We start from the raw sequence: 27,530 nt of genomic DNA on the forward strand, positions 1-27,530 counted from the left end.
TGAAAGGGTTCTGACCTAACGCAGCCTGCTACTAACTGTGGTGAAAGGGTTCTGACCTATCACAGCCTGCTACTAACTGTGGTGGTGTGGTGAAAGGGTTCTGACCTAACGCAGCCTGCTACTAACTGTGGTGGTGTGGTGAAAGGGTTCTGACCTAACGCAGCCTGCTACTAACTGTGGTGAAAGGGTTCTGACCTATCACAGTCTGCTACTAACTGTGGTTGTGGTGAAAGGGTTCTGACCTAGCGCAGCCTGCTACTAACTGTGGTTCTGACCTATCACAGCCTGCTACTAACTGTGGTGGTGTGAAAGGGTTCTGACCCAATGCAGACCGTTACTAACTGTGGTGGTGTGGTGAAAGGGTTCTGAACGTAACGCAGCCAGCTACTAACTGTGGTGGTGTGGTGAAAGGGTTCTGACGTAACGCAGCCTGCTACTAACTGTGGTGAAAGTGTGGTGAAAGGGTTCTGACCTAACGCAGCCTGCTACTAACTGTGGTGTAAGGGTTCTGACCTATCACAGCCTGCTACTAACTGTGGTGGTGTGGTGAGGGTTCTGACCTATCACAGCCTGCTACTAACTGTGGTGGTGTGGTGAAAGAGTTCTGACCTATCTGCTAAAGGGTTCTAACTATCACAGCCTGTGTGTGGTGTGGTGAAAGGGTTCTGACCTAACGCAGCCTGCTAACAACTGTGGTGAAAGGGTTCTGACCTATCGCAGCCTGCTACTAACTGTGGTGAAAGGGTTCTGACCTATCACAGCCTGCTACTAACTGTGGTGGTGTGGTGAAAGGGTTCTGACCTATCACAGCCTGCTACTAACTGTGGTGGTGTGGTGAAAGGGTTCTGACCTATCGCAGCCTGCTACCAACTGTGGTGGTGTGGTGAAAGGGTTCTGACCTATCGCAGCCTGCTACTAACTGTGGTGGTGTGGTGAAAGGGTTCTGACCTAACGCAGCCTGCTACTAACTGTGGTGAAAGGGTTCTGACCTATCACAGCCTGCTACTAACTGTGGTGGTGTGGTGAAAGGGTTCTGACCTAACGCAGCCTGCTACTAACTGTGGTGAAAGGGTTCTGACCTATCACAGTCTGCTACTAACTGTGGTTGTGGTGAAAGGGTTCTGACCTAACGCAGCCTGCTACTAACTGTGGTGAAAGGGTTCTGACCTAACGCAGCCTGCTACTAACTGTGGTGAAAGGGTTCTAACCTATCACAGCCTGCTACTAACTGTGGTGGTGTGAAAGGGTTCTGACCCAATGCAGCCTGTTACTAACTGTGGTGGTGTGGTGAAAGGGTTCTGATCTAATGCAGCCAGCTACTAACTGTGGTGGTGTGGTGAAAGGGTTCTGAACGTAACGCAGCCAGCTACTAACTGTGGTGGTGTGGTGAAAGGGTTCTGACGTAACGCAGCCTGCTACTAACTGTGGTGTAAGGGTTCTGACCTATCGCAGCCTGCTACTAACTGTGGTGGTGTGGTGAAAGGGTTCTGACCTAATGCAGCCAGCTACTAACTGTGGTGGTGTGGTGAAAGGGTTCTGACCTATCACAGCCTGCTACTAACTGTGGTGGTGTGGTGAAAGGGTTCTGACCATTCGCAGCCTGCTACTAACTGTGGTGTTCTGGTGAAAGGGTTCTGACGTAACGCAGCCTGCTATTAACTGTGGTGAAAGGGTTCTGACCTAATGCAGCCTGCTACTAACTGTGGTGTAAGGGTTCTGACCTATCACAGCCACAGTGTGGTGAAAGAGTTCTGACCTATCGCAGCCTGCTACTAACTGTGGTGGTGTGGTGAAAGGGTTCTGACCTAACGCAGCCTGCTACTAACTGTGGTGAAAGGGTTCTGACCTATCACAGTCTGCTACTAACTGTGGTTGTGGTGAAAGGGTTCTGACCTAACGCAGCCTGCTACTAACTGTGGTGAAAGGGTTCTGACCTAACGCAGCCTGCTACTAACTGTGGTGAAAGGGTTCTAACCTATCACAGCCTGCTACTAACTGTGGTGGTGTGAAAGGGTTCTGACCCAATGCAGCCTGTTACTAACTGTGGTGGTGTGGTGAAAGGGTTCTGACGTAACGCAATCTGCTAATAACTGTGGTGTAAGGGTTCTGACATATCGCAGCCTGCTACTAACTGTGGTGGTGTGGTGAAAGGGTTCTGACCTATCACAGCCTGCTACTAACTGTGGTGGTGTGGTGAAAGGGTTCTGACCTAACGCAGCCAGCTACTAACTGTGGTGGTGTGGTGAAAGGGTTCTGACGTAACGCAGCCTGCTACTAACTGTGGTGTAAGGGTTCTGACCTATCACAGCCTGCTACTAACTGTGGTGGTGTGGTGAAAGGGTTCTGACCTATCACAGCCTGCTACTAACTGTGGTGGTGTGGTGAAAGGGTTCTGACCTAATGCAGCCAGCTACTAACTGTGGTAGTGTGGTGAAAGGGTTCTGACCTATCACAGCCTGCTACTAACTGTGTTGGTGTGGTGAAAGGGTTCTGACCTAACGCAGCCTGCTCACAACTGTGGTGAAAGGGTTCTGACCTATCGCAGCCTGCTACTAACTGTGGTGAAAGGGTTCTGACCTATCACAGCCTGCTACTAACTGTGGTGGTGTGGTGAAAGGGTTCTGACCTATCACAGCCTGCTACTAACTGTGGTGGTGTGGTGAAAGGGTTCTGACCTATCGCAGCCTGCTACCAACTGTGGTGGTGTGGTGAAAGGGTTCTGACCTATCGCAGCCTGCTACTAACTGTGGTGGTGTGGTGAAAGGGTTCTGACCTAACGCAGCCTGCTACTAACTGTGGTGAAAGGGTTCTGACCTATCACAGCCTGCTACTAACTGTGGTGGTGTGGTGAAAGGGTTCTGACCTAACGCAGCCTGCTACTAACTGTGGTGAAAGGGTTCTGACCTATCACAGTCTGCTACTAACTGTGGTTGTGGTGAAAGGGTTCTGACCTAACACAGCCTGCTACTAACTGTGGTGAAAGGGTTCTGACCTAACGCAGCCTGCTACTAACTGTGGTGAAAGGGTTCTAACCTATCACAGCCTGCTACTAACTGTGGTGGTGTGAAAGGGTTCTGACCGAATGCAGCCTGTTACTAACTGTGGTGGTGTGGTGAAAGGGTTCTGATCTAATGCAGCCAGCTACTAACTGTGGTGGTGTGGTGAAAGGGTTCTGAACGTAACGCAGCCAGCTACTAACTGTGGTGGTGTGGTGAAAGGGTTCTGAACGTAACGCAGCCTGCTACTAACTGTGGTGAAAGGGTTCTGACCTCTCACAGCCTGCTACTGACTGTGGTGGTGTGGTGAAAGGGTTCTGACCTATCGCAGCCTGCTACTAACTGTGGTGGTGTGGTGAAAGGGTTCTGACCTAATGCAGCCAGCTACTAACTGTGGTGGTGTGGTGAAAGGGTTCTGACCTATCACAGCCTGCTACTAACTGTGGTGGTGTGGTGAAAGGGTTCTGACCATTCGCAGCCTGCTACTAACTGTGGTGTTCTGGTGAAAGGGTTCTGACGTAACGCAGCCTGCTATTAACTGTGGTGAAAGGGTTCTGACCTAATGCAGCCTGCTACTAACTGTGGTGTAAGGGTTCTGACCTATCACAGCCACAGTGTGGTGAAAGAGTTCTGACCTATCGCAGCCTGCTACTAACTGTGGTGGTGTGGTGAAAGGGTTCTGACCTAACGCAGCCTGCTACTAACTGTGGTGAAAGGGTTCTGACCTAACGCAGCCTGCTACTAACTGTGGTGAAAGGGTTCTAACCTATCACAGCCTGCTACTAACTGTGGTGGTGTGAAAGGGTTCTGACCCAATGCAGCCTGTTACTAACTGTGGTGGTGTGGTGAAAGGGTTCTGACGTAACGCAATCTGCTAATAACTGTGGTGTAAGGGTTCTGACCTATCACAGCCTGCTACTAACTGTGGTGGTGTGGTGAAAGGGTTCTGACCTATCACAGCCTGCTACTAACTGTGGTGGTGTGGTGAAAGGGTTCTGACCTATCACAGCCTGCTACTAACTGTGGTGAAAGGGTTCTGACCTATCACAGCCTGCTACTAACTGTGGTGGTGTGGTGAAAGGGTTCTGACCTAACGCAGCCAGCTACTAACTGTGGTGGTGTGGTGAAAGGGTTCTGACGTAACGCAGCCTGCTACTAACTGTGGTGAAAGGGTTCTGACCTATCACAGCCTGCTACTAACTGTGGTGGTGTGGTGAAAGGGTTCTGACCTAATGCAGCCTGCTACTAACTGTGGTGGTGTGGTGAAAGGGTTCTGACCTAATGCAGCCAGCTACTAACTGTGGTAGTGTGGTGAAAGGGTTCTGACCTATCACAGCCTGCTACTAACTGTGTTGGTGTGGTGAAAGGGTTCTGACCTAACGCAGCCTGCTCACAACTGTGGTGAAAGGGTTCTGACCTATCGCAGCCTGCTACTAACTGTGGTGAAAGGGTTCTGACCTATCACAGCCTGCTACTAACTGTGGTGGTGTGGTGAAAGGGTTCTGACCTAATGCAGCCTGCTACTAACTGTGGTGGTGTGGTGAAAGGGTTCTGACCTATCACAGCCTGCTACTAACTGTGGTGGTGTGGTGAAAGGGTTCTGACCTATCGCAGCCTGCTACTAACTGTGGTGTTCTGGTGAAAGGGTTCTGACCTAACGCAGCCTACTACTAACTGTGGTGGTGTGGTGAAAGGGTTCTGACCTAACGCAGCCAGCTACTAACTGTGGTGGTGTGGTGAAAGGGTTCTGACCTATCGCAGCCTGCTACTAACTGTGGTGGTGTGGTGAAAGGGTTCTGACCTAACGCAGCCTGCTACTAACTGTGGTGAAAGGGTTCTGACCTATCACAGTCTGCTACTAACTGTGGTTGTGGTGAAAGGGTTCTGACCTAACGCAGCCTGCTACTAACTGTGGTGAAAGGGTTCTGACCTAACGCAGCCTGCTACTAACTGTGGTGAAAGGGTTCTAACCTATCACAGCCTGCTACTAACTGTGGTGGTGTGAAAGGGTTCTGACCCAATGCAGCCTGTTACTAACTGTGGTGGTGTGGTGAAAGGGTTCTGACGTAACGCAATCTGCTAATAACTGTGGTGTAAGGGTTCTGACCTATCACAGCCTGCTACTAACTGTGGTGGTGTGGTGAAAGGGTTCTGACCTATCACAGCCTGCTACTAACTGTGGTGGTGTGGTGAAAGAGTTCTGACCTTTCACAGCCTGCTACTGACTGTGGTGGTGTTGTGAAAGGGTTCTGACCTAACGCAGCCTGCTACTAACTGTGGTGTAAGGGTTCTGACCTATCACAGCCTGCTACTAACTGTGGTGGTGTGGTGAAAGGGTTCTGACCTATCACAGCCTGCTACTAACTGTGGTGGTGTGGTGAAAGAGTTCTGACCTATCGCAGCCTGCTACTAACTGTGGTGGTGTGGTGAAAGGGTTCTGACCTAATGCAGCCTGCTACTAACTGTGGTGGTGTGGTGAAAGGGTTCTGACATATCGCAGCCTGCTACTAACTGTGGTGTTCTGGTGAAAGGGTTCTGACCTAACGCAGCCTGCTACTAACTGTGGTGGTGTGGTGAAAGGGTTCTGACCTAACGCAGCCAGCTACTAACTGTGGTGGTGTGGTGAAAGGGTTCTGACGTAACGCAGCCTGCTACTAACTGTGGTGAAAGGGTTCTGACCTATCACAGCCTGCTACTAACTGTGGTGGTGTGGTGAAAGGGTTCTGACCTAATGCAGCCTGCTACTAACTGTGGTGGTGTGGTGAAAGGGTTCTGACCTAATGCAGCCAGCTACTAACTGTGGTAGTGTGGTGAAAGGGTTCTGACCTATCACAGCCTGCTACTAACTGTGTTGGTGTGGTGAAAGGGTTCTGACCTAACGCAGCCTGCTCACAACTGTGGTGAAAGGGTTCTGACCTATCGCAGCCTGCTACTAACTGTGGTGAAAGGGTTCTGACCTATCACAGCCTGCTACTAACTGTGGTGGTGTGGTGAAAGGGTTCTGACCTATCACAGCCTGCTACTAACTGTGGTGGTGTGGTGAAAGGGTTCTGACCTATCGCAGCCTGCTACCAACTGTGGTGGTGTGGTGAAAGGGTTCTGACCTATCGCAGCCTGCTACTAACTGTGGTGGTGTGGTGAAAGGGTTCTGACCTAACGCAGCCTGCTACTAACTGTGGTGGTGTGGTGAAAGGGTTCTGACCTAACGCAGCCTGCTACTAACTGTGGTGAAAGGGTTCTGACCTATCACAGTCTGCTACTAACTGTGGTTGTGGTGAAAGGGTTCTGACCTAACACAGCCTGCTACTAACTGTGGTGAAAGGGTTCTGACCTAACGCAGCCTGCTACTAACTGTGGTGAAAGGGTTCTAACCTATCACAGCCTGCTACTAACTGTGGTGGTGTGAAAGGGTTCTGACCGAATGCAGCCTGTTACTAACTGTGGTGGTGTGGTGAAAGGGTTCTGATCTAATGCAGCCAGCTACTAACTGTGGTGGTGTGGTGAAAGGGTTCTGAACGTAACGCAGCCAGCTACTAACTGTGGTGGTGTGGTGAAAGGGTTCTGAACGTAACGCAGCCTGCTACTAACTGTGGTGAAAGGGTTCTGACCTCTCACAGCCTGCTACTGACTGTGGTGGTGTGGTGAAAGGGTTCTGACCTATCGCAGCCTGCTACTAACTGTGGTGGTGTGGTGAAAGGGTTCTGACCTAATGCAGCCAGCTACTAACTGTGGTGGTGTGGTGAAAGGGTTCTGACCTATCACAGCCTGCTACTAACTGTGGTGGTGTGGTGAAAGGGTTCTGACCATTCGCAGCCTGCTACTAACTGTGGTGTTCTGGTGAAAGGGTTCTGACGTAACGCAGCCTGCTATTAACTGTGGTGAAAGGGTTCTGACCTAATGCAGCCTGCTACTAACTGTGGTGTAAGGGTTCTGACCTATCACAGCCACAGTGTGGTGAAAGAGTTCTGACCTATCGCAGCCTGCTACTAACTGTGGTGGTGTGGTGAAAGGGTTCTGACCTAACGCAGCCTGCTACTAACTGTGGTGAAAGGGTTCTGACCTAACGCAGCCTGCTACTAACTGTGGTGAAAGGGTTCTAACCTATCACAGCCTGCTACTAACTGTGGTGGTGTGAAAGGGTTCTGACCCAATGCAGCCTGTTACTAACTGTGGTGGTGTGGTGAAAGGGTTCTGACGTAACGCAATCTGCTAATAACTGTGGTGTAAGGGTTCTGACCTATCACAGCCTGCTACTAACTGTGGTGGTGTGGTGAAAGGGTTCTGACCTATCACAGCCTGCTACTAACTGTGGTGGTGTGGTGAAAGGGTTCTGACCTATCACAGCCTGCTACTAACTGTGGTGAAAGGGTTCTGACCTATCACAGCCTGCTACTAACTGTGGTGGTGTGGTGAAAGGGTTCTGACCTAACGCAGCCAGCTACTAACTGTGGTGGTGTGGTGAAAGGGTTCTGACGTAACGCAGCCTGCTACTAACTGTGGTGAAAGGGTTCTGACCTATCACAGCCTGCTACTAACTGTGGTGGTGTGGTGAAAGGGTTCTGACCTAATGCAGCCTGCTACTAACTGTGGTGGTGTGGTGAAAGGGTTCTGACCTAATGCAGCCAGCTACTAACTGTGGTAGTGTGGTGAAAGGGTTCTGACCTATCACAGCCTGCTACTAACTGTGTTGGTGTGGTGAAAGGGTTCTGACCTAACGCAGCCTGCTCACAACTGTGGTGAAAGGGTTCTGACCTATCGCAGCCTGCTACTAACTGTGGTGAAAGGGTTCTGACCTATCACAGCCTGCTACTAACTGTGGTGGTGTGGTGAAAGGGTTCTGACCTAATGCAGCCTGCTACTAACTGTGGTGGTGTGGTGAAAGGGTTCTGACCTATCACAGCCTGCTACTAACTGTGGTGGTGTGGTGAAAGGGTTCTGACCTATCGCAGCCTGCTACTAACTGTGGTGTTCTGGTGAAAGGGTTCTGACCTAACGCAGCCTACTACTAACTGTGGTGGTGTGGTGAAAGGGTTCTGACCTAACGCAGCCAGCTACTAACTGTGGTGGTGTGGTGAAAGGGTTCTGACGTAACGCAGCCTGCTATTAACTGTGGTGAAAGGGTTCTGACCTATCACAGCCTGCTACTAACTGTGGTGGTGTGGTGAAAGGGTTCTGACCTAATGCAGCCTGCTACTAACTGTGGTGGTGTGGTGAAAGGGTTCTGACCTAACACAGCCTGCTACTAACTGTGGTGAAAGGGTTCTGACCTATCACAGCCTGCTACTGACTGTGGTGGTGTGGTGAAAGGGTTCTGACCTAATGCAGCCTGCTACTAACTGTGGTGGTGTGGTGAAAGGGTTCTGACCTAACGCAGCCTGCTACTAACTGTGGTGAAAGGGTTCTGACCTATCACAGTCTGCTACTAACTGTGGTTGTGGTGAAAGGGTTCTGACCTAACGCAGCCTGCTACTAACTGTGGTGAAAGGGTTCTGACCTAACGCAGCCTGCTACTAAATGTGGTGAAAGGGTTCTAACCTATCACAGCCTGCTACTAACTGTGGTGGTGTGAAAGGGTTCTGACCCAATGCAGCCTGTTACTAACTGTGGTGGTGTGGTGAAAGGGTTCTGACCTCTCACAGCCTGCTACTGACTGTGGTGGTGTGGTGAAAGGCTTCTGACGTAACGCAGCCTGCTACTAACTGTGGTGAAAGGGTTCTGACCTATCACAGCCTGCTACTAACTGTGGTGGTGTGGTGAAAGGGTTCTGACCTCTCACAGCCTGCTACTGACTGTGGTGGTGTGGTGAAAGGGTTCTGACCTAATGCAGCCTGCTACTAACTGTGGTGTAAGGGTTCTGACCTATCACAGCCTGCTACTAACTGTGGTGGTGTGGTGAAAGGGTTCTGACCTATCACAGCCTGCTACTAACTGTGGTGGTGTGGTGAAAGAGTTCTGACCTATCGCAGCCTGCTACTAACTGTGGTGGTGTGGTGAAAGGGTTCTGACCTAATGCAGCCTGCTACTAACTGTGGTGGTGTGGTGAAAGGGTTCTGACCTAATGCAGCCAGCTACTAACTGTGGTAGTGTGGTGAAAGGGTTCTGACCTATCACAGCCTGCTACTAACTGTGTTGGTGTGGTGAAAGGGTTCTGACCTAACGCAGCCTGCTCACAACTGTGGTGAAAGGGTTCTGACCTATCGCAGCCTGCTACTAACTGTGGTGAAAGGGTTCTGACCTATCACAGCCTGCTACTAACTGTGGTGGTGTGGTGAAATGGTTCTGACCTAATGCAGCCTGCTACTAACTGTGGTGGTGTGGTGAAAGGGTTCTGACCTATCACAGCCTGCTACTAACTGTGGTGGTGTGGTGAAAGGGTTCTGACCTATCGCAGCCTGCTACTAACTGTGGTGTTCTGGTGAAAGGGTTCTGACCTAACGCAGCCTGTGGTGGTGTGGTGAAAGGGTTCTGACCTAACGCAGCCAGCTACTAACTGTGGTGGTGTGGTGAAAGGGTTCTGACCTATCGCAGCCTGCTACTAACTGTGGTGGTGTGGTGAAAGGGTTCTGACCTAACGCAGCCTGCTACTAACTGTGGTGAAAGGGTTCTGACCTATCACAGTCTGCTACTAACTGTGGTTGTGGTGAAAGGGTTCTGACCTAACGCAGCCTGCTACTAACTGTGGTGAAAGGGTTCTGACCTAACGCAGCCTGCTACTAACTGTGGTGAAAGGGTTCTAACCTATCACAGCCTGCTACTAACTGTGGTGGTGTGAAAGGGTTCTGACCCAATGCAGCCTGTTACTAACTGTGGTGGTGTGGTGAAAGGGTTCTGACGTAACGCAATCTGCTAATAACTGTGGTGTAAGGGTTCTGACCTATCACAGCCTGCTACTAACTGTGGTGGTGTGGTGAAAGGGTTCTGACCTATCACAGCCTGCTACTAACTGTGGTGGTGTGGTGAAAGAGTTCTGACCTTTCACAGCCTGCTACTGACTGTGGTGGTGTTGTGAAAGGGTTCTGACCTAACGCAGCCTGCTACTAACTGTGGTGTAAGGGTTCTGACCTATCACAGCCTGCTACTAACTGTGGTGGTGTGGTGAAAGGGTTCTGACCTATCACAGCCTGCTACTAACTGTGGTGGTGTGGTGAAAGAGTTCTGACCTATCGCAGCCTGCTACTAACTGTGGTGGTGTGGTGAAAGGGTTCTGACCTAATGCAGCCTGCTACTAACTGTGGTGGTGTGGTGAAAGGGTTCTGACATATCGCAGCCTGCTACTAACTGTGGTGTTCTGGTGAAAGGGTTCTGACCTAACGCAGCCTGCTACTAACTGTGGTGGTGTGGTGAAAGGGTTCTGACCTAACGCAGCCAGCTACTAACTGTGGTGGTGTGGTGAAAGGGTTCTGACGTAACGCAGCCTGCTACTAACTGTGGTGAAAGGGTTCTGACCTATCACAGCCTGCTACTAACTGTGGTGGTGTGGTGAAAGGGTTCTGACCTAATGCAGCCTGCTACTAACTGTGGTGGTGTGGTGAAAGGGTTCTGACCTAATGCAGCCAGCTACTAACTGTGGTAGTGTGGTGAAAGGGTTCTGACCTATCACAGCCTGCTACTAACTGTGTTGGTGTGGTGAAAGGGTTCTGACCTAACGCAGCCTGCTCACAACTGTGGTGAAAGGGTTCTGACCTATCGCAGCCTGCTACTAACTGTGGTGAAAGGGTTCTGACCTATCACAGCCTGCTACTAACTGTGGTGGTGTGGTGAAAGGGTTCTGACCTATCACAGCCTGCTACTAACTGTGGTGGTGTGGTGAAAGGGTTCTGACCTATCGCAGCCTGCTACCAACTGTGGTGGTGTGGTGAAAGGGTTCTGACCTATCGCAGCCTGCTACTAACTGTGGTGGTGTGGTGAAAGGGTTCTGACCTAACGCAGCCTGCTACTAACTGTGGTGGTGTGGTGAAAGGGTTCTGACCTAACGCAGCCTGCTACTAACTGTGGTGAAAGGGTTCTGACCTATCACAGTCTGCTACTAACTGTGGTTGTGGTGAAAGGGTTCTGACCTAACACAGCCTGCTACTAACTGTGGTGAAAGGGTTCTGACCTAACGCAGCCTGCTACTAACTGTGGTGAAAGGGTTCTAACCTATCACAGCCTGCTACTAACTGTGGTGGTGTGAAAGGGTTCTGACCGAATGCAGCCTGTTACTAACTGTGGTGGTGTGGTGAAAGGGTTCTGATCTAATGCAGCCAGCTACTAACTGTGGTGGTGTGGTGAAAGGGTTCTGAACGTAACGCAGCCAGCTACTAACTGTGGTGGTGTGGTGAAAGGGTTCTGAACGTAACGCAGCCTGCTACTAACTGTGGTGAAAGGGTTCTGACCTCTCACAGCCTGCTACTGACTGTGGTGGTGTGGTGAAAGGGTTCTGACCTATCGCAGCCTGCTACTAACTGTGGTGGTGTGGTGAAAGGGTTCTGACCTAATGCAGCCAGCTACTAACTGTGGTGGTGTGGTGAAAGGGTTCTGACCTATCACAGCCTGCTACTAACTGTGGTGGTGTGGTGAAAGGGTTCTGACCATTCGCAGCCTGCTACTAACTGTGGTGTTCTGGTGAAAGGGTTCTGACGTAACGCAGCCTGCTATTAACTGTGGTGAAAGGGTTCTGACCTAATGCAGCCTGCTACTAACTGTGGTGTAAGGGTTCTGACCTATCACAGCCACAGTGTGGTGAAAGAGTTCTGACCTATCGCAGCCTGCTACTAACTGTGGTGGTGTGGTGAAAGGGTTCTGACCTAACGCAGCCTGCTACTAACTGTGGTGAAAGGGTTCTGACCTAACGCAGCCTGCTACTAACTGTGGTGAAAGGGTTCTAACCTATCACAGCCTGCTACTAACTGTGGTGGTGTGAAAGGGTTCTGACCCAATGCAGCCTGTTACTAACTGTGGTGGTGTGGTGAAAGGGTTCTGACGTAACGCAATCTGCTAATAACTGTGGTGTAAGGGTTCTGACCTATCACAGCCTGCTACTAACTGTGGTGGTGTGGTGAAAGGGTTCTGACCTATCACAGCCTGCTACTAACTGTGGTGGTGTGGTGAAAGGGTTCTGACCTATCACAGCCTGCTACTAACTGTGGTGAAAGGGTTCTGACCTATCACAGCCTGCTACTAACTGTGGTGGTGTGGTGAAAGGGTTCTGACCTAACGCAGCCAGCTACTAACTGTGGTGGTGTGGTGAAAGGGTTCTGACGTAACGCAGCCTGCTACTAACTGTGGTGAAAGGGTTCTGACCTATCACAGCCTGCTACTAACTGTGGTGGTGTGGTGAAAGGGTTCTGACCTAATGCAGCCTGCTACTAACTGTGGTGGTGTGGTGAAAGGGTTCTGACCTAATGCAGCCAGCTACTAACTGTGGTAGTGTGGTGAAAGGGTTCTGACCTATCACAGCCTGCTACTAACTGTGTTGGTGTGGTGAAAGGGTTCTGACCTAACGCAGCCTGCTCACAACTGTGGTGAAAGGGTTCTGACCTATCGCAGCCTGCTACTAACTGTGGTGAAAGGGTTCTGACCTATCACAGCCTGCTACTAACTGTGGTGGTGTGGTGAAAGGGTTCTGACCTAATGCAGCCTGCTACTAACTGTGGTGGTGTGGTGAAAGGGTTCTGACCTATCACAGCCTGCTACTAACTGTGGTGGTGTGGTGAAAGGGTTCTGACCTATCGCAGCCTGCTACTAACTGTGGTGTTCTGGTGAAAGGGTTCTGACCTAACGCAGCCTACTACTAACTGTGGTGGTGTGGTGAAAGGGTTCTGACCTAACGCAGCCAGCTACTAACTGTGGTGGTGTGGTGAAAGGGTTCTGACGTAACGCAGCCTGCTATTAACTGTGGTGAAAGGGTTCTGACCTATCACAGCCTGCTACTAACTGTGGTGGTGTGGTGAAAGGGTTCTGACCTAATGCAGCCTGCTACTAACTGTGGTGGTGTGGTGAAAGGGTTCTGACCTAACACAGCCTGCTACTAACTGTGGTGAAAGGGTTCTGACCTATCACAGCCTGCTACTGACTGTGGTGGTGTGGTGAAAGGGTTCTGACCTAATGCAGCCTGCTACTAACTGTGGTGGTGTGGTGAAAGGGTTCTGACCTAACGCAGCCTGCTACTAACTGTGGTGAAAGGGTTCTGACCTATCACAGTCTGCTACTAACTGTGGTTGTGGTGAAAGGGTTCTGACCTAACGCAGCCTGCTACTAACTGTGGTGAAAGGGTTCTGACCTAACGCAGCCTGCTACTAAATGTGGTGAAAGGGTTCTAACCTATCACAGCCTGCTACTAACTGTGGTGGTGTGAAAGGGTTCTGACCCAATGCAGCCTGTTACTAACTGTGGTGGTGTGGTGAAAGGGTTCTGACCTCTCACAGCCTGCTACTGACTGTGGTGGTGTGGTGAAAGGCTTCTGACGTAACGCAGCCTGCTACTAACTGTGGTGAAAGGGTTCTGACCTATCACAGCCTGCTACTAACTGTGGTGGTGTGGTGAAAGGGTTCTGACCTCTCACAGCCTGCTACTGACTGTGGTGGTGTGGTGAAAGGGTTCTGACCTAATGCAGCCTGCTACTAACTGTGGTGTAAGGGTTCTGACCTATCACAGCCTGCTACTAACTGTGGTGGTGTGGTGAAAGGGTTCTGACCTATCACAGCCTGCTACTAACTGTGGTGGTGTGGTGAAAGAGTTCTGACCTATCGCAGCCTGCTACTAACTGTGGTGGTGTGGTGAAAGGGTTCTGACCTAATGCAGCCTGCTACTAACTGTGGTGGTGTGGTGAAAGGGTTCTGACCTATCGCAGCCTGCTACTAACTGTGGTGTTCTGGTGAAAGGGTTCTGACCTAACGCAGCCTGCTACTAACTGTGGTGGTGTGGTGAAAGGGTTCTGACCTAACGCAGCCAGCTACTAACTGTGGTGGTGTGGTGAAAGGGTTCTGACGTAACGCAGCCTGCTATTAACTGTGGTGAAAGGGTTCTGACCTATCACAGCCTGCTACTAACTGTGGTGGTGTGGTGAAAGGGTTCTGACCTAATGCAGCCTGCTACTAACTGTGGTGGTGTGGTGAAAGGGTTCTGACCTAACACAGCCTGCTACTAACTGTGGTGAAAGGGTTCTGACCTATCACAGCCTGCAACTAACTGTGGTGGTGTGGTGAAAGGGTTCTGACCTAATGCAGCCTGCTACTAACTGTGGTGGTGTGGTGAAAGGGTTCTGACCTAACACAGCCTGCTACTAACTGTGGTGAAAGGGTTCTGACCTATCACAGCCTGCTACTAACTGTGGTGATGTGGTGAAAGGGTTCTGACCTAATGCAGCCTGCTACTAACTGCGGTGTTGTGGTGAAAGGGTTCTGACCTAACGCAGCCTCATATTAACTGTGGTGGTGTGGTGAAAGGGTTCTGACCTAACACAGCCTCATATTAACTGTGGTGTTGTGGTGAAAGGGTTCTGACCTAACGCAGCCTCATATTAACTGTGGTGGTGTGGTGAAAGGGTTCTGACCTAACACAGCCTCATATTAACTGTGGTGTTGTGGTGAAAGGGTTCTGACCTAACGCAGCCTCATATTAACTGTGGTGGTGTGGTGAAAGGGTTCTGACTTAACACAGTCTGCCTGAGTGACACTGACCTTAAAGCACTGGATGTGGAAGTAAAGGCTGAGGGTCTCAATAATCATGGCCGCCCCTTTTCCCAAAGGGTGACCGCAACTGGAGCACAGCTTCTTACCGCTCACCGACCTGCAGGGGAGAACCCAGTTCAGCCTACAACAGACTGACCACTGAGCAGCACAAACTGAATGACCGCAGTGGCAAATGAAGTATGGTCCAGTGGATATATGGTCCAGTGATAGTGAATGAAGAACTGAGGGATTGATGATTTTAGATTCCTCAGATTCACATCTAGTACAGTATATTGATCTATACATTTAATACAGTAGTGTGGGATAGAGATATCAGCAATGTCTTCTACAGAGCTGACATGATACTTTTCACAGAGAAGCACAAAACAAACCTTGTACTTTCAGCAAGTTCAATATCCTTCTCAATATAACAGATGACAAAAGCAGCAGTGAGTGGCCTCAAGGAGCTGAGTTTGGCGCCCTCTGATGGCTGTACCTGTTTGGAGATTGAGGCATGTCGGATGGGCATGTGGTGGGTGAGTTTGATGGACTGGGCCCCATGGATTCAATGGAGCCACACCTGAAGATGAAAAGCAACATGAAGGCCTGCCTAGCAACATGGACATGATTGAAACCTTTAGTATGAATTGGACCAATCAAAACTATATGAGCCGAACAAACAATATTTAAGGTTCTATAGGTGAAAATACAACGTTGCTACCAATTATGTGGACCATACAGTGTGCAATACAGCGGCATTTGACAAATTCCTACTATAAGCAGTAGGTTTACCAATATGGGTTCTTACTCTCTTGAACCACAAATAATCTGTTTTAATTGGTTGAACTATAAAATCAGGGGACTTTTTTGTAAATTCCTAAATATAACACCCCTGTTGTCATTTCTCTATAAAGCCTCATCTTGACAGTGAGGCAACATAGATTACTTACGGGGCCACCTACGGGCCATCTGAGTAAAAGGCATGTCCGTGATGGAAGATGTGGAGAAGCATTAATAACTAAAAGAGAAAGCCTTCTGCATAACATAGTGAATATAGGCTTGTGAATGATAGAACAAACTCAAACCCACACATGAACACACCATTCCCTGTTCCCCTCACCCCTAATCTCTTCTCACCCGCACATATGCAGAGCCAGAGGGGTGTCCGGGGTGGCACTGGACACCCCGGGTGCCACCCCGACATTTCATTCACTACTGGCAGTTTGATGCTGATTGACATCTCATTTCACATTTTGCTGAAAGAAGCATTTTATGTTGACGTTCGGTGGCGCATTTTTCAAATCGAGGATGAGAGAATATTAGCGTTGGTGGCGAGATACAGAAGAATAAGAAGAACATACAGAAGAGAGAATATTTCCACAGCTCCACAAGCTCTTTTCGCGATTGACGAAAGCCTCATATTTTAAGTAAGTTTTAAAGTTTAGCATCGGGTTTAGATTTCCTAATCAACTTTTACGAAAGTTGAGTCGCTGTGTCAGTCAATGGAGTCAAAGGTCTAACATTAACAGACAGTTAATCAGATAAGAGAGATCGGTTCCTAACATTATGTTTACATATGTGCTAGTAATACACTCATATACAGTGCAGTAAGTTACAGTATACGAATGTTTAGCTAATGTGGGGTAACTAGTAGGCTACAGCTGTCAGTGTTGAGCAAGTTAACATTCAGCAATTTGAAATCCATTAACTCAGATTTTCGTACTTGAACTCAAAACTAACAATTATCAATCTGTTAGCGTTACTCAAAAGACTACCACAATTTGCAGATAGTCTGTTTGCTATCGTAAAGGTGTAAGAAATGATAGATAGCTAAGTTACTTACCACAGAGTAGTCCTAGCCATGATCTAACTAGTAACTTACTGCAGAGTAGTCCTAGCCATGATCTAACTAGTAACTTACTGCAGAGTAGTCCTAGCCATGATCTAACTAGTAACTTACTGCAGAGTAGTCCTAGCCATGATCTAACTAGTAACTTACTGCAGAGTAGTCCTAGCCATGATCTAACTAGTAACTTACTGCAGAGTAGTCCTAGCCATGATCTAACTAGTAACTTAGGCTGGTAGTTGATTTTAAGATAGTTATGATAAAGGGGATTTGTAATTAAGATTGAGATTGGACTAAAATGTGGGAAATTGGATGCTTAGATGTAACCATAGACGGTCTTATTTTTGCATAGGGTCAATTAAACATGAAAACAAAACGGGAGAGAGACTTCTGTTCCAGAAGGACCCAATGTTAGGCCAGGCCTATACTTTAAACTACACATTTTAGTTAGCAGCTGTTAGCATCTAATCTTGTGGATCCCTTAATTATACATTTCCATAAATACTTTATTTAACGGGGCGGCAGGGTGTATTTCGTTGGAGACATTTCAAGAGCCGACAAGGTACAAATCTGTCGTTCTGCCCCTGAACAGGCAGTTAACCCACTGTTCCTAGGCCGTCATCCTGACTACGTGTATTTCAGCCGTGTGGTTCCTGTACAGCCGTGTTTGAAAACATTTCCCAGAACTCAGCATGGTACTAGGAAAAGGGCTGTCAACAGCTCCTGGTATAAGGACAATTCGTGGCTTGAATATTCTGTAAGTCAAGATTCGACTTGTTTCGCCTGTAGGCGTTTCTCTGCCCAATAGACCTGAATCTGCCTTCACATCACAGTCAGGTTTTTGTAACTGGAAAAAGGCGCTGTTTAAAGATTCAGGGTTAAGCTCCATTCGAAGGCAGAGCATCATATCAATGCTATGTATGCTTGGATTCAGCATAAAATGGCTATTGACAGCAACTCATCAATGTTAGACGTCATAAATGAGGACAGGAAAAGTGGAGGAAAATGGTACTTACATTAAAACAATTGCAGATGTGCTCCTATTAACTGCCACTCAAAATATAGTGCAGAGGTCATTAACAAGGGTAATGGTTTGACAATCTTAAAAGAAATAGCAAAGCATGACCCTCTCATAGATAAAAGGATGAATGCATGTGGCAATGCTAAGTACACAAGCCACCAAATCCAGAACAAAGTTCTTGAGGGCTGAGCTGAGATGGTACAAAGTGAAATAATAAGAGAAGTAAAAGAAAGTTAAGTTTTTAAGTGTAATTGTAGATGAAACCAAAGATTTAAAAGAAAAAATAACAAATGTCTTCAGTTGTGAGGTACTATTACAACTGCCATCCACAAAAGCTTTTCACACTTTCAGTCAGCTGAAAGCTTAGATGCGGCAGGTCTCATAAAAATTATGATCTGGCTTTTGCCTTGAAAAACATAAATAATCTTGTGGGGAAAGACTATGACGGTGCATCCGGCATGAGTGGAAAGCATTCTGGTGTGTCTGCACGGATTAAAAACAGTGCAAGAGTTGTATTTTATGTGCACTCTAATGCACATTGTTTGAATTTGGTTCTTGTCAATGATGTAAAATCAGTGCCTGAGGCAGTTACCTGTTTTGCTCTCCTGCAGAAGCTTTATAACTTTGTATCTGGCTCGTACGTTCATCTCAAGGGGCTTGCAGTTCAGAAAGAGCTATATCCACGGCAGCCCCGAGAACTACAGAGACGGATGTAAGGTGGGCATGCAGATACATGGCATGCCGTAATCTGAGGGACAGGCTACCAGCAGTTCTGAGAGTGCTACAGGATATCACACTTAAAAATAGTGTTGATAGATTAGTGGAGGCAAGGGGCCTTCTTACTCAGATTTACATTTCATAGGGCTTTTCGTTACCTTTTGTAAAGTGCTCGGTGATGCCAAATGTCTCTGACGTGTTCCAATCAAGCGCTCTTAATCTAGCAAGGGCTGTGGATCTAGTAGGTGCCTTTACAGACACATTACAGGACTACAGAAGTGAGGGTTACTTTGGAGAACTATGTAAAGAGGTTGAAGAGATTGCAGAGCACTGCAAAATAAATGGATAAACAGTGTGTCAAAGACAGCCTAAAAACAAGCTTAAGAGTTCACGACATTGATGATGAGCACTGTAGGACAGAAAAATAGTGACCAAAGTGATGGTGAGAGCTTCCAAAGAGATATCTTTTATCAGGGGCTTGACAGACTCACAGCTGAGCTGCAGAGAAGAAGAATTGCGAGAATGCAAGGGGTTCAGTCTCTCAACCCAAAGACTACATCATTCTTGAATGAGGAGCCTCTGTTTGCCTTTGTTCAGACCTTCGAGTCAGATTTAGAGGACATCAAACCAAGCGGCTTCTTGATAAGAGAGAAAAGTGGAAGGGACAGACCGTCTACTCTCCTCGACATGGTTGTGTTTCTAGAATCTTAAAAAAAAGAGGCCTTCCATGAGCTTTTTCGACTTTGTAAGATTTCTGTTGTTAAAGCTTCTCAGCTTTAAAACAGATTAAAACCCACCTTAGGACAACAATGGTTGATGATAGGTTAAGTCATCTCGGAATCCTCAGTGTTGAGTCAAGGAGGGGCACGCTCCCTCAACATGGATGAGTTTGTGAAACATTTAGCCAGTTCTCACCAGAACCGCAGAATTATGCCGTTTTAAATCTACCTAGGATAATTTGGCACTTAGGAGGTCCCTCTGGTCATGATTAAAACCTACACTGTGTACTAGCTAGTACACAGATATTCAAAATGATATATCCAAAGGGTATCATGTCACACAGATTTAATTTGGTCTTGATTAGGCCAATTCCAAAACTTCTCTTTGCTATTACGTACGTACGTGCGTGCATACGTGCATGCATACATACATACATACATACATACATACATACAGTAAGTTTGTAATATTGATTGGCAGCAAAATTATTTTTATTTTTTTTGCATTGTGTACATTTTTGTAAATAAACTATGCAATTTATGTAACACACAAACGCCATCTTATCTCCTTTGTGCTTGAGCTTTATTTCCTTAAAATATTTTGGATGTGCAACACTTATAGACCCAGATTATATATTCATGAAAACAGAGTGACCCAAGTCTCTCCAGTTGGTGATTACAGTATGTTTGTGTGTGTGTGTGAGAGAGAGAGAGAGAAATTGAGCTGCAGTTCCGAGGTAGAGACAGTGACTAGTCATAGTATATTAAAGAATTCTAGTTAAGTAACCCTTTTGGACCACACTATCTACCACATTGAAGAACTCCGGGTTATGTGAATTATCACTTCTACCTCTAATCAGCAATCATAGGATTCATTCATGCTCCTTAGATGCCAGGTTAGGGTTACACACTCATTTTCTGTCATGGTCTATGGACCGCCTAAAGTAGCCTTGGCCACCCAATGTATAGAATTCTAGTTCCGACACTGCACATACCTCCTGTCCCGAGAGGGCGCCTGCTGGCTGGGTTTGGTGCAGTCTAGTAAGACCTCTGTATTTTGTTTCTTGTTGGGGGGCTGGGGAACGGCCATGGTGGGTGGTGCTCTCTGACCATTCTGCAAACTCGGTGTCAGCTTGTCTGCCTGACTGCTGTTCTGGCTGATTGAGCTGTTGATGATTGATTGATTAAATGCATAATTAATTTCCATTTCATTAATGACATTATATAGAAAGTCATTATTCTCATGACCATTGTAGAGTTCAAGGCCACACACACACGCTCTCAGACTGACCTGACTGCTGTTTTCATACTCTCATCTCTGGACGCTGTGCTGATGTCACTACTCCTGTCGTTATCTTGTCCTTTCCATACCACTCTCTCGGTGTTCCCCTGGTGGATGAAGAGAGATGAAGACAGTTTCAAAGGGTTAGTTACAATCACCCTAAAATCCACCAAATCACAAAACCCACTGCCTTACGGCACATTAACTGTGGTCATATTAGCCGTTTAATAAATTAAAAACTGTTAGTTCACAATTTCACTTTATTAGTGAAGTCCACGTCCCTACACTGAGTCGAGTGCCTTTTAAACGTGTTGAGAGAGAACTTGCAGGGCTCTGCATAAACAGCTTCGACCCACCGATGAGAAGTACGAGACTGGAAAGTGTACTTCAAACGAGTTGACTGTCAAGAGTGGAAAGGACCGGGAGTAGTCATTGGCCAAGATGGTGTGGTGATATTTGTGAGGCACGGAGACACCATTGTGCATCACTCAAGATTGAGGAAAGTAAATAATCAACAAGATAGAGGGGCTGTTGCTGAGAATCAGTCTCCTAATGAAAATGACAAAAAGGACACATTAACAGACACACACCAACCAGATGTCATATCCAGCGTTCAAATTAGGAAAACATTCAACAGCCACATGTGTTAAGACAACATGGTTGTTCCAGTCTGAAAACTGGACACACTTAAATACATGGACAAAGAAAGTGGTATTCCACATACAGAAACAGTCATTGGAGGAGCAGGAAAAGACAAAGGAAAACACCAAACTGTTACAACTTGCAGCACTCTGAACCAGCTACACTTTCTGGTACAACAGGGTCAGCTGACCGGTCACTTGTCGATAATCTCAGAATTGAACCAATGGAAAATCGATGCACTTGAAACAAAGGATGTGTCATTTGACTAAGTGAAGCTAGACGAGCTCAGTAATTGGAGTAAAAATTGAGTGTTTGAGGAAGTCAAAGAAATGCTTCAACAAGGTAGGCGTGTACCCTTAAAGAATCCTTAACTGGAATAGTGCCAAAAGCACATCTAGTGGCTAGAGGAGCTGGCTGCTAAAGAACTCCAAAAGACGTAGTGTGCTAATACGGTTTGTTAAACTGGAACCTTGTTGTTGTGTCATTTCGAGTTAACAAAGGGTACCGAAACATTTCTGCTGCATTGAAGGTCCCAAAGAACACAGTGACCTCCATCATTCTTAAATTGAAATAGTTTGTAATCAACAAGACGTCCATGAGCTGGCCGCCCGGCCAAACTGAGCAATCGGGGGAGAAGGGCCTTGGTCAGGGAGGTGATCAAGAACCCGATGGTCACTCTAACAGAGCTCTAGAGTTCCTCTGTTGAGACGGGAGAACCTTTCTTGTGAATTTTCAGTACATACGTGGCAATTATATATTTCAGAAGGAGCCAGCAAAACTAGTGTAAGTATTTGTGCTCTAGGTCATTGGACACCATTAGACATGCACGTGGTTATTCTTGTAACTGTTATGGCCAACTATGGTTACACCCCTTGGGTCTTTTCTGGAACAGGGGTTCCCCTTTCATAAGAGTCAGCAGGATAACATCTATTGGTTATTCCTGTAGAGTGCCATGGTCTGTTGCTATTAGAGGTCGACCGATTAATCGGAATGGCCGATTTCAAGTTTTCATAACAATCGGAAATCGGTACACCGATTTAGCAGATTTTTAAATTATTTTTTACACCTTTATTTAACCTTTATTTAACTAGGCAAGTCAGTTCAGAACACATTCATATTTTCAATGATGGCCTAGGAACGGTTGGTTAACTGCCTCGTCCAGGGGCAGAACAACAGATTTTCACCTTGTCAGCTCGTGCAATCCAATCTTGCAACCTTACAGTTATCTAGTCCAACGCAATAACGACCTGCCTCTCTCTCGTTGCACTCCACAAGCAGACTGCCTGTTACGTGAATGCAGTAAGCCAAGGTAAATTGCTAGCTAGTTAAACATATCTTATAAAAAACAAATCAATCAATCATAATCACTAGTTAACTACACATGGTTGATGATATTACTAGATATTATCTAGCGTGTCCTGCGTTGCATATAATCTGACTGAGCATACAAGTATCTAAATATCTGACTGAGCGGTGGTAGGCAGAAGCAGGCGCGTAAACATTCATTCAAACAGCACTTTCGGGCGTTTTGCCAGCAGCTCTTCGTTGTGCGTCAAGCATTGCGCTGTTTATGACTTCAAGCCTATCAACTCCCGAGATGAGGCTGGTGTAACCGAAGTGAAATGGCTAGCTAGTTAGCGCGTGCTAATAGCGTTTCAAACGTCACTCGCTCTGAGCCTTGGAGTGGTTGTTCCCCAAGCTCTGCATGGGAAATGCTGCTTCGAGTGTGGCTGTTGTCGTTGTGTTCCTGGTTCGAGCCCAGGGAGGAGCGAGGAGAGGGACAGAAGCTATACTGTTACACTGGCAATACTAAAGTGCCTATAAGAACAACCAATAGTCAAAGGTTAATAAAATACAAATGGTATAGAGGGAAATAGTCCTATAATTCCTATAACAACTACAACCTAAAACTTCTTACCTACGAATATTGAAGACTCACGTTAAAAGGAACCACCAGCTTTCATATGTTCTCATGTTCTGAGCACGGAACTTAAACGTTAGCTTTCTTACATGGCACATATTGTACTTTTACTTTCTTCTCCAACACTTTGTTTTTGCATTATTTAAACCAAATTGAACACGTTTCATTATTTATTTGAGGCTAAATTGATTTTATTGATGTATTATATTAAGTTAAAACAAGTGTTAATTCAGTATTGTTGTAATTGTCATTATTAAAAATAAACAATTATTATTATATTTTTGAAAGGCAGTTGTCTTTATGATGTTTTGCAGTGGCATGGACTTCTAGACTAGTCAGGATCGAGGCAAAGATGAATGGAGAAAAGTACAGAGAGATCCTGAGCGCTCTGGAACAGGTTCTCAGACTCGGGCGAAGGTTCACCTTCCAACAGGACAACGACCCTAAGCACACAGCCAAGACAAAGCAGGAGTGGCTTCGGGACAGGTCTCTGAATGTCCTTGAGTTGCCCAGCCAGAGCCCAGACTTGAACACAATAGAACATCTCTGGAGAGACCTGAAAATAGCAGCAACGCGTCCCATCCAACCTGGCAGAGCTTGTGAGGATCTGTAGAGAGGAATGGGATAAACTTCCCAAACACAGGTGTGCCAAGCTTTTAGCGTCGTACTCAAGAAGACTTGAGGCTGTAATCTCTGCCAAAGGTGCTTCAACAAAGTACTGAGTAAAAGGTCTGAATACTTACGTAAATGTGATATTTTAGTTTTACATTCTTAATAAATCAAAAAAAAAAAAACTGTTTATACTTTGCCATTATGGAGTATTGTATGTAGATTGACGAGGGGGAAAAAACGCTTTAATCAATTTTAGAATAATGCTGTAACGTAACAAAATGTGGAAAAAGTCAAGGGGTCTGAATACTTTCCGAATGCACTGCATATACATATTTACAACACGTTATTTTAATTTGAAAGGTAACCCAATATAACTTCTCCTCTCACCCCCTGTCTCTCCAGCAGCTCCTGCTTGCGTTCCCAGTCGGCCAGCGACCGGACGATGGTGTTCTGGGGGTCCATAGGTGCGGGGGTGTCCCCCCGGATGGGCGAGGGCAGGGTGGAGGAGAGGGGGGTCAGAGGGGCCACAGTCTCATCTAGTATCCTTCGCTCCTGTGGAAAAAGGGAAGGAATTAGGAAAAGCGGGAGGAAAATAGGGAGGAGAGAGAGAAATAGAGAGCGAAAGAGGGCGGGAGGGAGGGAGAAAGAAAGAGTTAGGGAGGGAGAGAAATAAGGAGGGAGGGAGGGAGCGAAATAGAGAGGGAGCGAGAGAAATAGAGAGGGAGGGAGAGAAATAGGCAGGGAGAGAAATAGGCAGGGAGAGAAATTGGCAGGGAGAGAAATTGGCAGGGAGAGAAATTGGCAGGGAGAGAAATTGGCAGGGAGAGAAATTGGCAGGGAGAGAAATTGGCAGGGAGAGAAATTGGCAGGGAGAGAAATAGGCAGGGAGAGAAATAGGCAGGGAGGGAGGGGGAGAAATAGGCAGGGAGGGAGGGGGAGAAATAGGCAGGGAGGGAGGGGGAGAAATAGGCAGGGAGGGAGGGGGAGAAATAGGCAGGGAGGGAGGGGGAGAAATAGGCAGGGAGGGAGGGGGAGAAATAGGCAGGGAGGGAGGGGGAGAAATAGGCAGGGAGGGAGGGGGAGAAATAGGGAGGGAGGGGGAGAAATAGGGAGGGAGGGAGGGGGAGAAATAGGGAGGGAGGGAGGGGGAGAAATAGGGAGGGAGGGAGGGGGAGAAATAGGGAGGGAGGGAGGGGGAGAAATAGGGAGGGAGGGAGGGGGAGAAATAGGGAGGGAGGGAGGGGGAGAAATAGGGAGGGAGGGAGGGGGAGAAATAGGGAGGGAGGGAGGGGGAGAAATAGGGAGGGAGGGAGGGGGAGAAATAGGGAGGGAGGGAGGGGGAGAAATAGGGAGGGAGGGAGGGGGAGAAATAGGGAGGGAGGGAGGGGGAGAAATAGGGAGGGAGGGAGGGAGGGAGAAATTGGGGTTTGTATTCATTCAGCAGCCATTTTCATATTCGCACGCACACACACACACTCACTCAACACACCTCCTCATGGTATCTCCTCTCCTCGTCTTCCACCTCTCTTTGCGCTCTCTCCCACTCCTGTTTCAGCTTCTCCTGCTCATGCTGGTACTTCTCCTATTACCATGGCAACGAGAGATGGCACACATTCATCATCGATGACATGCCATACAGACAGACAGTCAGAAAAGATGCCTATTGGGCAATACCTGGCCATAAAGCATATCGGGATTTGCCACATTTCGTGTTTTAGTAACTAACAAAGTACTTATCACTCTCCCTAAAACATGATGATGGCTCATGACACTTTGCTTCATGAAAATCCAATGTCTTGAAAACTTGACTGCTGACATGCAAAACATGTTGGGATTGTATCAACAATGAACTAATGAAAAAAAATGGTATTTTCCTTGAAAGATGGTGTGAAATGTGGAAGACTCAACTTCAGACTCCTTTTGAAATATAAAAACATCTGATTAACTTAGATTTCGAATGAACTATCCATTAACATTGGATTTCATCTAAAATAAATATATTGTGTTAGTTCAGGTCTATATTAAGTACCATTGAGAAGCATGAGCCAATCATGTGACAGGAAAAAGTGGGCATACACAAACATAGCATGCGTGTATGAGGGTTTTAAAAGAGAAAATACATTAAAAAAGCTGCCAACCAAAGAAACAGACACACCATGCACTGACAAGGTGGTTTAGGAGTCTAAGGTGACAATGTTTGAGTTGCAGCAAAGCAAACCCTGTCGGGGGATCTCAATAGTCTAAAATGGCTTTCTTTTCTTCTCACCTTCATCTGTAGATTTATAGATCTGAGAATATAGGTTAGGATGAAGAAAACAAGGCTATTTGGAGTATTGAGACACCCTATGACGGGTAGGTAGAGGAGGAGAGCGAAGTTGACTGGCGGAAGATTTGGGGCTCTGGCGAGTGAGTGTGAGACACGCAGGTCATGCCATAGCACACAGCTTTTATTGTGCAATGCTGCCGCTGTGTGGCCACTGTGCGCACAGCAGTGAGTAGCACATTGGGGGTTGACTTCAGACTCAGAGCAGGCAGATGACTAAGCAGGATTGTGGTTAATTAAAATGTGTCTGCAAGCTAACAGAAAGTTAGCACCTGCTTTGGGTAAATGTAACTGGTGCTGCAGACCATAGATTCAGTAATCAGTAGGCTTATTCGGGCCTATCTTTAGCTAAAGTCAAAAGGGCATCATGCTAACTCAGGCCTAGCTTTAGCATGCTAACGCTGGCCTTTTGTTAACATATTATTAGCCGTATGCTAACTCAGGCCTAGCTTTTGTTAATGAGTATTTAGCAGCATGCTAACTCAGGCCTAGTGTTTCTTAATGAGTATATAGCAGCATGCTAAATCAGGCCTAGCTTTTGTTATTTAGTATTTTGCAACATGCTAAATCAGGCCTAGCTTTTGGGTCTTTAGTAGCTTAACTCTACCTGAAGCATGCGCTCCTGCTCTTGCTGCCACCTTTCCTGACGCTTTCGCTCCTCATTTGGGTCCCAAGACCAGCGGTCACCCCGCTTAGCCTGGGCCACTACCGGGGATGACACCTGAGTGACCTGATAGAGCCCACCCAGAGCTCACACACGCACACACGCCGACCCACATATTCATAAACCAAAGTACACACACATCCACAGAAAGGGAAGAGAGGAGACAGTTGATCTACAACAGCACTATGTCCATGCTAGCCAAAGGTGTCCTAAGGATAGAGAAAAGAGCGAGAGATGAGGGGATGAAGAGCAAGGCTGGGCACTTTGTACATAATCCTCATCTGATTGGTCATTGTTCATTGGCTCAACCTATCAAGCATTGGGTTTTAGGGAAGTCCTAAATATATTAGAAAAACAACAAATGGATTGTGCTCAGTAGACAAAACGGAAAAACACGCTCTGAAATGGAGTGAAACGGAGAGCCAATAATGAACTTGCCCAATAAGAAAAGTTTGTTTTGGTTTCACGGTTTTGTTACTGTGTGCCCTAATGAACACAACCCTGGATTGTCTGTTAAGATGCATTGTATCCAATGCATTGTGGACGGTATTGACACCATTTTTTTTTTGTCTCAACCAGATGAGAACTAGTAAAACCCCATTTAGAACTCTACCAGGAAAGATTATAGCAGATGGAACAGTTAAAATGGACTCACCGCTGCTGTACCACGCTCCTGCTCTGCCCCCTCTATGAAATAGAGATACAGTGAAAAAGGTAGTCGGTTAGAAAACAAACATTGTTCAAAACACAGGAACTGATGCGGAGTGGACATGATCTTTTTAGTCATTACACTGTCTTTGTGTGAACGCAAAAGCTATTTAAATAATGAATGTCAGGTAAAGGAATGAGGGAATGAAGCGAAAGGTGGCAGGGAACAAATCTAGGTGAGAAGGTATGAAGGTGAATATTGAGTTGCTGAAAAGCTACAAGCTGTGTGGTATTTGTCATTACTGAGTGGCTAACAATTCCAGTTTCCTCTGCAAAAGTACACCAAAAATCTACATTCAACAATTCTTTAACACCTTACAATAAGTTTCTCTTATTTATTTAAAACTCTTACTTACAATTTTGTTGCAGTGTCACGTACACGTTTAAAGTGTCGTTTAAATACAAAACAAAATTGACAATACAACTTT

At 47.0% G+C, this 27,530-nt stretch overlaps 1 protein-coding gene across 7 annotated transcripts in view; it reads right to left on the reverse strand.

The window, feature by feature from the left end:
- The window catches only part of LOC139366376 (LIM and calponin homology domains-containing protein 1-like), a 166,252-nt gene that overhangs the window by 15,557 nt on the left and 123,165 nt on the right, over nt 1–27,530 (reverse strand). For 5 of the 7 annotated variants that reach the window (XM_071103799.1, XM_071103796.1, XM_071103798.1 and 2 more), the window contains 8 exons: nt 27,050–27,081; nt 26,338–26,460; nt 24,897–24,989; nt 23,795–23,959; nt 20,242–20,339; nt 19,946–20,116; nt 15,144–15,227; nt 14,657–14,765 (listed from right to left, as the gene is read on the reverse strand). In XM_071103799.1, the coding sequence (XP_070959900.1) occupies nt 14,657–14,765; nt 15,144–15,227; nt 19,946–20,116; nt 20,242–20,339; nt 23,795–23,959; nt 24,897–24,989; nt 26,338–26,460; nt 27,050–27,081 (875 nt within the window). The remainder of the gene's footprint in view (nt 1–14,656; nt 14,766–15,143; nt 15,228–19,945; nt 20,117–20,241; nt 20,340–23,794; nt 23,960–24,896; nt 24,990–26,337; nt 26,461–27,049; nt 27,082–27,530) is intronic. The other 2 variants (XM_071103801.1, XM_071103800.1) reach the window with 1 other exon arrangement.

Source organism: Oncorhynchus clarkii, chromosome 14 (genome assembly GCF_045791955.1).
Source record: "Oncorhynchus clarkii lewisi isolate Uvic-CL-2024 chromosome 14, UVic_Ocla_1.0, whole genome shotgun sequence".
Lineage (NCBI taxonomy): Eukaryota > Metazoa > Chordata > Actinopteri > Salmoniformes > Salmonidae > Oncorhynchus > Oncorhynchus clarkii.